Raw genomic sequence first — 13,274 nt, forward strand, 5'->3', positions numbered from 1 at the left:
AGTATTTAGTATTCACATGTAAATGATGAAAAAAATATATATGGGCAAATAGAATTGTTAATGTATTGAATTATAATGAATTTGTACATGTTTTGCCATCAGTGATGTGTCGTATCGCGATTCGCTGCGAAATTTCTCCTGATTTTTCACATTTGAAAGTTGGCATGTCTGAACACAGAAAATGCAGGCCTACCCTTCCAATAGCAACACAGAAAATGGTGGCAAATCTCACTTTTACAGTGCCTCTTGTTTTAATTCTTATACTTCTAGGGGACGGTTAGTAGGTCAAGGAGAAGCGTGCAAGGAGGCTTGTAGTGTGGTTGCACGTGAATAACCTGCGCACTGCACTCCAGCCTACAACATCCTTGCTCAAGACTAGCAACACGGAATCCCTCATAAATTATCGCGTAAGAGGTTGCCGCTATTCTGTGCTAGAGTATTGAGCTGTTGCTTTAAATTAAAAAGCTTTTGCATATATTTTTCTTACAAACGCTCAATCAATGCAGGAAAATTGCTGCCAAGGACAATTTTTTAAAAAGGTTCGATGCAGTAAAATGATCGTTTGGGGAACGATAGGAGCGGGGATAATTAACATTGGTTTATATGGACCGTTTTTTGGGGCCGAATAAGTTGAATGATGAATACAGGAAAACGACAGTTCCGGGAACAATGCATCGAGGTTCTACTGTACTTAGAGCAGCACTATTACCTAATACAGTAGAAACAATACTCGGCAGTCTGTGTGATATCGAGGGACAGCTATTAGAACTCTGTCTAGCAGAGTGACCTGGAGTTACTGATTCTGTCATAAGAGCATGTGTATTTGTTTGTGAAGTTTTTGGCGTTATTTATGCGTTTGCATCAAGTTGACATAAGTAAATAGTAGCATGTGTCATTCCTTTATATCTCCTCTCAATATGAGTGGAAAGTTACAGTATGTGCTCTGTTTGGCTGCAATAACTATGAAGTGCAGAAGGATTCGCAGTCTTTCTTCAGTTTCCCTCGTGACAAGAAAATGTAAGTAAATATTGTGTCTGCATATATATTCTTCCAGTTACAAAGAGATATTTATAAAACTTCCTAAACTTCTGGCCTGCGCGACCCATATTTTAACTGGCTTAAAATATAATAAGCTTATTTTATTGTATAGTGCAACAGTTAATCTTCAATACTGATGTGTTGTTGTAGGTGTGATCTGTGGGTTTTGATTCAGGAAAATGCATGTGCATATGTGTGTGGCTGGTTGTGTTCCAAGTTACCACATTTGAAATGCTGTAATGAATTGTCAAGCACTGAAGGAAATATGGGTGACTTAAGAAATGTACATATTTTGTTGAAACAATATGATGATGCACGTTTGCTTTACCCTAATGTAATGCCAAGTAGTGCTTATAGGGAAATTTTGAATGTTTTTGAGGCTAAATTTATAGATTTTCTTTCTGTTAGTAGGCTACAAGTTATGAGGAAAATTGTCCAGCTCTTCAATGTTAATTCATTGATTCATGTGTGTAAGGAATGTGCTGATATTTTCATTGACAAGTGTCTTAATGTGATGATACAATGTTTTTTAAATGAGAAAAGACAAATCTAGCTGTGAAAGTTCAGGCAGGAATGCTAAATCTAAAAAAGTAATGCATAAATGAAAGATCAAGCCCTTTCACAGCAGTCCATTTCACACCTTTATTATATGTCTAATTTCAGTATTTAAATAATAACCTGTTAAATAATTCTTCCTTCATTTATCCAGAATTGCTTTAGTAACTTTGAAGTTAATATCTTAATAACTCTATCTTTCTAGACGTAATTTATTTATTCATTTCCATATATGCATTTCTGTTGATATTTGAATTTAGCGTGAATTTCCAGGTCACGCACTAGGAGCGCCACTTGCAAATTGTCTACAATTTTAACAAGGCTAAATCCAGAAGTGCCGCGTATTGTCTCTACTGTATTTGCTATTACAAAGACAATATCTTCGTGATTCCAATGGTGTGCAACCGATTGCATTTGCGTTCAGCTACATTCAAAGCAATTAATGCAAAGCTGCACAAGCCCGAGTATGTATTCGGGCAGGCAGCAAAGGAGTTAAACAAAGTTGAATGGAGGAGGGGAATATCTTCCCAGTTAACGTATTTCACAGCAGCAAAATTAAGACATTATGAAACAGTCAAACAGCCAGAAATAACTTATGTTAGTGAAAAATTTTAAAACTACTAATACAGCTGAAACAGACAAAATACCTAAGACAGAAAGAAGGATAATTAGAACATGCATAAATAAACAGTATCAAGTTAATGGACAATGTAAAATAGCATCAAATAAAACAGTTTATAAGGAAATTGAACCAGTATTGAGCACAATTAGGATGCCATTCTTTGGACATTTTATCAGTACACCTGATAGCAGAATTAGTAGAAGAATAATAGAAAAAATATGGAATAACAAGACTAAGATTAAATGGATCACAGAAATTAAGGAGAATATTAAAAAACTAGAAATAACAATAGATGATTTCAAAAACAAAACAGAAAAAATTAACATACTTCAAGACACACACACCAGGCTACAGTCCAAGATCAATAAAAGGTCTAATGGTAAGGCATTTTCAACAGAACAAAGGAAGGCAGCATCTCTGAGAATGAAAAATTATTGGGCTGACAGGAAATCAAGAAATCCTTTGTGCAATTGACTAGAGTGGTCTAATGTAGGCCATATAATGTAAAATAAAAAATAAAAATTATCATTATTATTTTGTACTTGAGTTAAAAACAACAAATGAATTTAAAAACCTATGTAAATTCCCTTTTTTTCTCCATAATTCAGAGCTCATCCTTTTTCTCTTTCTAGAAGGAAGGCAAATGATCGATTTGAGAAGGCAACAGCTGTCAAGAGACGGTTAGATAAAGATTCTCGTATGACAAGCAGAGGTCCGTCCCCCAAGAGAATGCGAGCTCCCTCAATCCCAGAGAAGACTCTGCCCCAGCTGACTGCTCCTCCAGTCCAAACCTTTGATGACCATTCGTTTCAGGATGTGCAGTCAGCTCTTAAACTACCACCCCTGAGGATAGGCAAACGCTCCGTCATACAGGTGAGTAACCTTGCTAAATTCACAACCCTTCTGAACTCTAGTCTCTTGTCACCCCCCAAATATTACAAAGCTCAGTTGATTATTCAAAAAAAAAAAAAGGCGAAGTCATCTCCGTACAGGACTTGAATTGAAGGCTCCTCGAGAGGTGGAAGGTAAAGGCTTCCACTATCCATAACCTCAGCACTTGGTGGGGTAGAGTGGTCAGCTCTATGCCTGGCCACTTATGCCCCGAGGAACTAACCTGGTACTCATTTTTGGTGTAGGCTGAGTGAACCTCATGACATGTGCACCTCTAGAAGTGGAAAACTTATTTTTTAAAATATTTTGACTTCCTGGCGGGAAATCGAACCCAGGCCCTTCCGAGTGAACCGAGCACACCTTTTCTGCCTTGGCCAGGCAGCCCTTTCAGTTGGCTGTAAGTATTCTCCAACTTGATGAGAGATTTGTTTCTGTTTTTTTTATGTTAATGGTAGTACAAGGTGACCAAATATGTTCTAGCATACCTATTTTTAAGCAAGGTATACAGCACATGGCACATACCGTGAGTGTGATCAAGGTGGAAGGGGAGACAGTGACCTTGCTCAATACAGGTGCGTTGCGCACTCACAGCCATCATAGCTCGAGTAATCTCGAAGAGGTGTTGTCTGCTTTACAACTTTAAGGTGGACTTGTCCATAGCCAACATCATGTTGCTGAATACTTCAAGAATTTAGGAATAATGCTCTGAATGTCCACACTGTTAGGCATTGGTTTCAGAAGATCATATCAGGTGATCTGACTCTTCCTGATGCACCCCAGAGTGGGTGGCCCCACATACTGGATGACAAGGCCCCTGAAGTTGACCATAGAGAAACATGTGGTGAGCTTGTCTTACGCTTCCAGGCATCCGATAAAAATTGCCGACTTCACCTGTTCCACATTGGGAAGACATTCAAGTTGAGCAAGTTGGAAGTGTACAAGCAACAACAAGTGACAAGGACTCCAGTCTCTGTTCTTGAGAAAGTGTGCGTTGACAGTATGGAAGCCATCATCATTAGTCATCAGCTCGTAAGCCCACCTGGTGGCCATAATCGTTAAGATGTGAAGTCTGTATGGACTGTCACCGTGGTGGGAAAAATGTCACCATCTGGATGTTGGCTGGATGGGTGGGAGAGGTGCTAGAAGCCTGGGTTCAGTTCCTAACTTCTCTGTAGTGTTCATATGGAGTGAGGCCATATGAAACTGTTGATGGTGATTCCCTATTCCAGGGACATGGGGACCTACCCCTCCAGCAGATTCCTTGGTGTTATCCAACAGGATTAGGCTATGTGCAGACACCAGGTTTCACCCTATCCCTACCTCTTTACCATAATCATCACCACCACCACCACCGCACTGGAATGTGCAGATTGCTTTCGGGCATCAACTAGAAACACGTGCACTAGGTCTCTCCAAGGCCACACATCCCATATCACATCACATCACATCACTTACACTTAATTCTGTAAGTGCTGAGAACTTCAGATGTTTGGATGTCTCCGATCAGATAGATGAGCTGCTGAAGCTCCTTAAGGACTGTTTCATGTTGTTGTACACCAGTCCTGTTGCTCCATTCACAGTTGGTATTATCATTACTTGGTCCACTTGCCACTGATCTTTAACTGAACTATCTGCAGCTTCATATGATAAGTTGACTGACTTTTTGAACCACAGGGCACTGCAAAATCTATCATTTAAACGTGTGGCAGTTCAGTCCCGTGGAGTGACATCTGGTCTTATTATGTGTCACATTCTGCCAGTCAAGATGCTCTTGTCCAAATACAGTTTATATCTGTTGTTTTCTAATACACTGGCCAGCTTGTACGAGTAGTACAGTTCCATTGGTGTTGGGATCAAGCCATACTTCATGGCAATTGCACCATATATTATCTTACCAATAAGATCGTGTCTTTCCTTGTAGTCTGTGGATACCAGCTCTGAACATCCAGATGTTACGTGTTTCATGTTTCTTGCTTGTTGTTGTGTGAGGTGTATGTTTTAACTTTATTTTCACTTGTAATGTTAAGCTATTAGTAAGCTCAACCCATAGTATGGTAAGCTGCAGTATTAACCCCTCAGCTTCGCAGCCATTTAAAGAGCTTCCTACCCCGCGGCCGGATGATATTTCAACTACGCGCGACTGAAATACACTGATCCACTTAAAGCATTATTACAAGTATAAGAGTAGCCCGATATTCACGAAATTTGGAATTCTTTATGACAGAACTATGTACGTGCAGGTAATTATATAATTGTTTCACATTTCCTTAGTAATTTAGTTCCGTGTGATAGAGTTCGAAGCACTCTTCGAGACAGAGACCCAAGTCACTCCTGGCAACAGTACACTGACGTCTTCTTTTCGCCGTGTTTTGAATACACGATACAACGTCTCTGAGGTTTGGATTTCTCACTCTTGAGTGCTAATTTCCTGATAAAATGTCTTTCCTGCAACCTTGGAACTGTATTATCTGATGCGCGCCGTCCTTGAATATTTCATTGCCCGCCAGAGCGAGCGTATTTTGTAAACAAACCTTTCACCAGCTGAACCCGATAAGGTAATTGCTCAATATTTGTCTCTGTGACCTGTGTGAGTATTATTAGAGATTTTAGCAGTCAGAATTCACTGTTGAAAACTTCCTCTTGACCTCTATAATTATCTATAGACTCCTACACGAAATTTCCAAGTACTGTTTCCTCCTCATCGTCACTCTCATCATTTACCAATGCTACATCATCTGTTTCATTATCACTGCTGCTCATACGGTCACTACTACTTCTGACTAAACTTTCATCTAAATTATACAGTATTTCAAGCACATTACTGTCAGTCAAACCACGGCTGCGCGCGGACTGATGAAGCTGCAGCGAGACCGAAAGCAGCAGGACGAAACTGAATGAGGGGAATAACATATATGACGAAACAAACCAACTCGACACATATTTCAGATGAAAGGTCGAGACATCGTCTTTCAAGCGAGATATATACCATGAACAACTGGCTCTCGTATCGTGTGACAGAAAGCAGCACATACTGATACCTACAGAGAGCGCTCATGGAGAGTTACGAAAATATTACGAGCTGAGAAATAAATATAAATATAATAAATAAACCGCACTCCCAATGTACAAATAGAGCAAAGGACATCATGCGAAAAGACAAACTTCTCAGATCATCATTTCTTTATTTTATTCTGTAGGAAAGAATGAAGCAAACAGACTTTTTTTTAAAGCAGAGAATAGTGGTCAGACTTACTTGACAAATACTTCTCCTTGCAAAAACAACTACATTATAACGATTTTCAATTATTTACAACAATGATAAACCCGAAAATGTCTTCTTAGAAACAAAACAAGTTGCATATCAAAAACTCCAATACCCTTCGCGCTATAGCCGTAAATGTGAAACCATGTATGGGTCTATACCACGTATAGAGGTCGGCAGCTACGGAAGAAAAGAGGGTCTATACGACGTATAGAGGTCGGCGCTGAAGGGTTAAGCACCGGAAATACTTAAGTTGTGTGTGAATTTAGATATGATGATGCTGGATTTAAAATGTTAAACTAGTAGTATTTTCTTTCCATGGAATTGCTCTTTGTACGCCTTTTGTTGTTGTTGTTGTCGTCGTTGTTGTTGTTGTTGTTGTTGTTGTTGTTGTTGTTGTTGTTTTAACTTTATTATCACACTACTGTAAGTGACCATTGCCACCAGGATATATCCCAGTTGCCATGTATTTGTTAATAATACATTTAAAAAAAAAGTATTGCATGCATCGCAACGATCATCGGTTGTGTTGGAATCATTCACCACATACTTCGTGTACATTAAAACCTTGGATTGCTAACAACTTGGTCTGAGAGTGTTTTGCAAGACAAGCTAACATTTTAAATGAATTCTAACTTGATAAACAAGCAAAGTTTTGCACTACCAGCAGTACTGATCTGTCCGCTGATCATCACTTTGCCTCACTCGTATAGTCAACATCCATATGAGCATATACGTACCTTACTGTATCTGTAACATTGTAATCATGTGTGCGCAGAGTTATTTGTGTCCAAGTGTAGGGATTAACTTTACTACAATAGTGAGCCCCGTGAATAAAGAAGTTGAAGAAGGCAGTAAGAAGATGGAGATGATTTTGGTGAGAGTCAAAAAGGAAATCATTAAGAAGTATGAACAAGGTGTGCATGTGCCCAATATCACGAGATTGTACCCAAAGACTACATCAGCTAATTGTACAGTATTAAAGAAGATAGAACTAAAGGGTCTGGATGCAACAAAAGGAGTCAAGAGAGTGTCAAGACAGCGGCCATGGGTTCTAGAAGATGTAGGGAAGTTGCTTCTCGTGAGGATAATTTTATATGAATACATACTTTTGGGTTGTGAAGTGACTCATCTGCATTTCAGTTACAGTATTTCTTGTAGGAATATTCACTTTGATGTACGAGTGTTTTGGATTACAACTACCTTATCAGAACGAATTATGCAATCATGCATTTTTCTGGTTTAGGGAACATTTTGCCCACTATAAGCCACTTGTTCAACCATTCTTTGTCTACACTGGCCAGTTAAGATGCAAATTTTCCATGCATTCTGTTTTGCATCCATGTGGTTGTGATTTCCTCCAGTATGGCTACTTTGAGATGAACATCGTCTTGACTGAGATTCAGTGGTGTATAGTTCTCATCAGCCAACCGTAGCCCTTCATACAATTGAGAAGATTCAGATATTTTGACAAGGCAGTGTCACATATTCTCTATCTCCCTTGCCCAGTGTTGTGTGATATCAACAATCCCACGATCTCCAAGTTTCCTGGGAATACTAATTCTCTCGACTGCACTCTTTTGGTTATTGTTGTTATTATTATTATTATTATTATTATTATTATTATTATTATTATTATTATTATTATTATTATTATTATTATTATTATTATTATTATTATTTGTTTTTTGCACAGTGGTGTGCCCAATTTAGGAGAGCCATTAAACGTATTTAACAGTGACTTTGCTTTCTTCTCTTCCCAGAATCTCTTCATTATTATTGTAGTTATTATTAGGCTATTACCCATTTGAAGTAACTGCTGGGTTATGGCAGGGTGATGGCTTATCACCATTACTATTTAAATGTGCACTAGAAATGGTAATGAGAGAAAGAATGGTTTAGGAAATGCCCTCCAAATATTAAAGTAGATAGGAAAATCCAAACAAATTGTCTTGGTTTTGCAGGTGACATGGCATTACTAGCAAAAACTCAAGTATCAGAACTTCACATCATTGCAAATTAAATTGGCCTTAAAATATCATTTGAGAAAACAGAAATTATGCTCCAGAAACAAACACCATTGAAAGAAATATATATTAATGGTACTAAAATTGTAGCCGCTATCGAGAAAATTACGCCTACACGAACTAATAATAATAATAATAATACAAAACTATGAATAGAAAATAATAATATTGACAGACACTCAGTGTGAATAAGGAAATAGTAAAATGACGCAGTGGCAGAGATTTCAAATCTAAGCTTGTTAACATGATGGTAGCTGTCAATACGCAAAATTGAATCATACATGAGGTAAAAGCTTTTAGGCCTAAAAATTAATAAATTAATAAAGGACTGTGTAAGGTGCAAGATCCCTGTTGAGGTCCATGGGAAGGTATGACATTATGGGGGAGAAAAGGTTTGCAAGAATCACCCTTGACATAATATATTACAAGAAACAAGTTAAATGACATAGCAACTGATAATTAACTCACAAACCAAATCTGTTTAACGACAGATACAGATCAGCTAAACAAATGAAAACCTAATCAGGATACTTAAATCACTTAGTAGAATACAAGTTTAACATCGTAGGCTTATACAGAATTACAATGGTTTTTGATTAAAAATGCAGGAGAAAGAATTAAAATTACAAACACGGGAATCTAGGGAAAACTCAGACACGTTAAATTTAAAACTTTGAAAATGACATTAAGCAAGAAAATACCGAAACGCAAAAGGAATTAAATTAAATCAAACGAAATCAGAAAACATTGAAATGGCAATAGAAATGGCACTTACCAATAAGGAGGTAGGGTTCCCGGAGGGGAAACCCTTGAGTTTATCTGCACTTGGGGACGGTCAAATGGAATAGACGTGGCCTAATCACATCCTGCACGCGAAGCGGCCTAAGGCCGGAAATTGACAAATCACAATCCACTAATAGGACTCTGTTCCACTAGATTCCCGTTCTTTTCGCCAATTCAATTGCATGACCATATATGGTCATTTCCTGCCCTACTGATGCAAGAGGAATTACATCACCTGTTTCAACATCGGTAACCGCACGTGCGGTGTAGGGTGCCTCAAAATTAAAGCACCTTACAAATTTTTTTTTATCAGATTACAAGGTTGCAATTTTTGACATACAGAATTTAAAAAATAATTTTTAAATAATTCTTCAAGAAATTCTTAAAGTTAAAACGTCCCAAATGTCTTTTCTTCACACTTGCTGACATTAATTTAAATGATCAATTAGATGAAATTTACATACAAAAAAAATCGCTTCAAAATTAATTATAATACCAATATAAATGGTTTGTTATTGGACATTATAAATTTTCTAGCTAACTCATTCCTGGTTGCCAGCGTTTTGCCCTCGTGTGCTAGGCTGGGCTCATCAGTTGGTACCTAGCACACCTACCAAGACGCTGGCTAGTGCATACCATGGAGGCCACTGCATAGGCTAATTGTAGCCACCGGCAGTGCCAATGCATCAATTTTTGATAATGAGACAAAGTCTCTCATAGTGCATTGGCACTGCTGGTGGCTACAATTAGCCTATGCAGTGGCCTCCATGGTATGCACTAGCCAGCATCTTGGTAGGTGTGCTAGGTACCAACTGATGAGCCCAGCCTAGCACACGAGGGCGAAACGCTGGCAACCAGGAATGAGTTAGCTGGAAAATTTATAATGTCCAATAACGGACCATTTATATTGGTATTATAAATTTACTCATTCGGAACAAATATTTCAGATTCCCTATGGGAATCAACATCTATATCAAAATTAATTCTCGCATCTTGCAATGTTCATTTACAGTTCCATATATCTTGATGTTTCCCTAAATTCTATTTTTAAAAAATTATTACAAGCACATTCAAATTAATATTTTTTTCCAGTTACATAAAAAATAATTCCAGCAGAGTCCAGAGTTCTTATTTCTCCATTTCTCACAATACAAAAATATTACAAACACAAAAATCCTGCTGTCCTTTCTTGATGACAAAAATGCAATTCTGCTGTCCTTTCTTGATGACGCACCTGTCACAAAAATTAAAATTGTAACGCAATTCAGATATCTAGGTGAGTTACTAACAAATAGTTTAAATGAAAAATCTTCAATTCGGATAAGGGCAAACAAATTATCTAAGGCACAGAATTTAACATGGGAAATTTACAAAAACAAATGCTTATACATTAATGCAAAAATCAAACATTACAATACAATCGTTAGGCCAGAAGTCACATATGCCATAGAAACATTATTCCATCTAAACAAACAATCCAAAACTGACAGATTACAGAAGATTGAAATACGAATTGGAAGAACTTGTATCAATAAAAGATATCAAAAAGATGGGTAATGGCGAATAGTACCTAACAACGTTGTATATCAGAAATTAGAACCCATTACTGATACCATGTGCAAGAAAAGACTAGAGTACTTTGGTCACATCCTGAGAATGCCAGATTCGCGACTTCTGAAACAACTAGTGCAGTACAATCTTGCTTCAAAAAATACTACAACTGGATGCAGATGGATAAAATAAATTAGGAAGGTTTTGAAAGAAATTGGCAGATGACACTATGGATAAGGAGAAAGTAAACAACACTTAAAAATATGACTTTCCATTTTTCACTCACAAAGAAGAAAATCCAACTAGAATATTCTCTACACAAGAAAGGGTAAGAATATCAACGCGTGTGAAGAAGTACTGGGAGGACCGCAAGGCTCGGACCGTTCCTACCAAAAAAATCAACAAACCAAAGGGTTGATTAAAGTGATCCAATTTGGTATCAAAAGAAGAAGAAGGCTATTATTATTTCTTGTTGAAGAAGTTACTTTGAATGTGAGAACTAACAAAGAGATGCAATTAATAATATTGTTGTACATTTAAAAAAATAAAGAAAAGTTCAGATGTTCAAAGTAAAGGAAGGGATATATCCTGATTAACCCCATCGCCCATGCTGCTGATACTCGGACACGAGTAACAGACAATGACAGAGACTTTCATATGAATCTTATTCATTCCTAATGTTCAACCCTTTGTTTTCAGTTATCTGGCTGTAGACGTCGGATGGAAGTAGAGAACGGAGCTTGCAGCAGTCCATATGGTGACCTGACAAGAGTACGGATGTATCCTACACCTGGCCCTTTGCCCGTCGGAGGTATCCCCACAGTCCCTCCTCCGCCAGTGACCGAGATCGTTCCAGAATGGGAGGCTGTTCTAGGTTCAACTGCCTGTGGGACTGCAGGAAATAGTCAAATAGTTGTAATTGCCTGTGAAGATTCCACCCTTCACGTGCTCAATAGTAATACAGGTGAGTCGTTTATAGGATAAACTCGGTGACCGGTCAATGTTAGGAAGAGGGAGTTGAGGAAAAAAAAAAAAAAAAACAGGTATTAGAACAGAAAATCAGCATATACACTGGGAATTTGCATTCATAAAAGAATATTGCACTTGCTGTTAAAGGTTGTAGATGAATGTCGCTCATCTGTCATTCTTTCATGAATTGTTTTCTAACTGTGAGCCTCCAATGTATGAAACTTTACTTTCTGCACACTGCCATATTCATACAGTGGTTCTCCTCTCATCAGTTCCTGTTCATGTCCTGCTCTCATTATGTTCCTAATGACGTAACTTCTAAACTGACAGTTCACAAACCACATAATGAGCATCTTATCCATTGTCTGCACTCTGTTGCTGCTGCTGCAAGAACAGCTATTTCAATAAAACCTGAACCCCACAGTTCTAGTAAAATACTATATTCAGGAAAGCTAATGAATTACAAGAACACGTTTGACACACACACAAAAAAAAAAAAAAAGAAACCACCTGAGAACACTGTCATACATGCCAACTACTATGGATTTTCTATAGTTTCTATGGTTTTCTCCCACTAACATGAAAAAACAAAGTTTCGTATGTTGGAGACTTGCTGTTAGAAAGTAGAAAGAACGATGAGATAGTGACATTTGTTTACAGCCTTTAACAGCAAGTGTAATATTCTTTTATGAATGCAAATTCCCAGCATATGTGCTGATTTTCTGTGACTTGCCTGCACTGATCATTACCGTCATTGCCTGCTTCTGTTGCAAATTTATGTTGTTCAGTGCAAGCATTTATTTAGGTGAAGTCAAGAACGAGTTTCAATAAAATAACAAGATAATGTATTGTAAATGTAAAAACAATGAAGAGTCGAGTGGCAGTGGTCAAAAATGATCAGCAGCCGATCAGTATTACCAGCGGTATAGAGAGGAGTTTTCACGCATAGGACTGTTGAAAAATGTCACCGAATCACAAACTTTGTAAAACATGGAAGTGTGATTTTTCTGTCAAGAATGGAGGATACAATGACTGTATACATCGTAAATTTTTTTAAAAAAAGTAAAGAGTACCGGAAGAATGTATCAAAAAGTAATGCAAGATGCTTTGTTTTAAACTACAAATAGTGACTGTAGTAATGTTACGTTATACACAGTTGTTATTGATGATGATGATGGTGATGATAAATGTAACCTTCCTTTACCTGCAGCAGATTGCCCCATTACTGGCAACCACCTTTCAAAAGTTGGCATCTCTGCAATGTATGCACTTACATCATCTGACACTAAAATGAGAAAAAGAAATTAAGCCGATGGGAAAATAACAAATTACTCATTGCTCACAATCAGTTAGTCAGTTAGTCAATCAATCAATCAGAATGAAAAATACAAACTATTGAAAGAAAAAGATGCAAAAGATGGTTAACCATAAAATATTATTATTATATGTGAATAAGCCCATTAGGACTACGCAAAGTAGTTAGAGGCGTGCATTTGCCTTCCTTTGTGCCCATATTTCTTTCATTCTTTTACTGTGGGCTTCCTTTCTATCTTCAGACCAGTCTCCTCCTTCTTTG

General features: G+C 37.6%; 1 protein-coding gene across 1 annotated transcript in view; it reads left to right on the top strand.

The window, feature by feature from the left end:
• Positions 1-13,274, top strand: part of Hira (histone cell cycle regulator-like protein) — a 235,811-nt gene that overhangs the window by 172,462 nt on the left and 50,075 nt on the right. Inside the window, exons 11-15 of the mRNA XM_068230932.1 lie at positions 2,848-3,088; positions 3,845-4,135; positions 7,147-7,449; positions 11,429-11,522; positions 11,568-11,693. Coding sequence (XP_068087033.1) covers positions 2,848-3,088; positions 3,845-4,135; positions 7,147-7,449; positions 11,429-11,522; positions 11,568-11,693 — 1,055 coding nt within the window. The remainder of the gene's footprint in view (positions 1-2,847; positions 3,089-3,844; positions 4,136-7,146; positions 7,450-11,428; positions 11,523-11,567; positions 11,694-13,274) is intronic.

Source organism: Anabrus simplex, chromosome X (assembly GCF_040414725.1).
Source record: "Anabrus simplex isolate iqAnaSimp1 chromosome X, ASM4041472v1, whole genome shotgun sequence".
Lineage (NCBI taxonomy): Eukaryota > Metazoa > Arthropoda > Insecta > Orthoptera > Tettigoniidae > Anabrus > Anabrus simplex.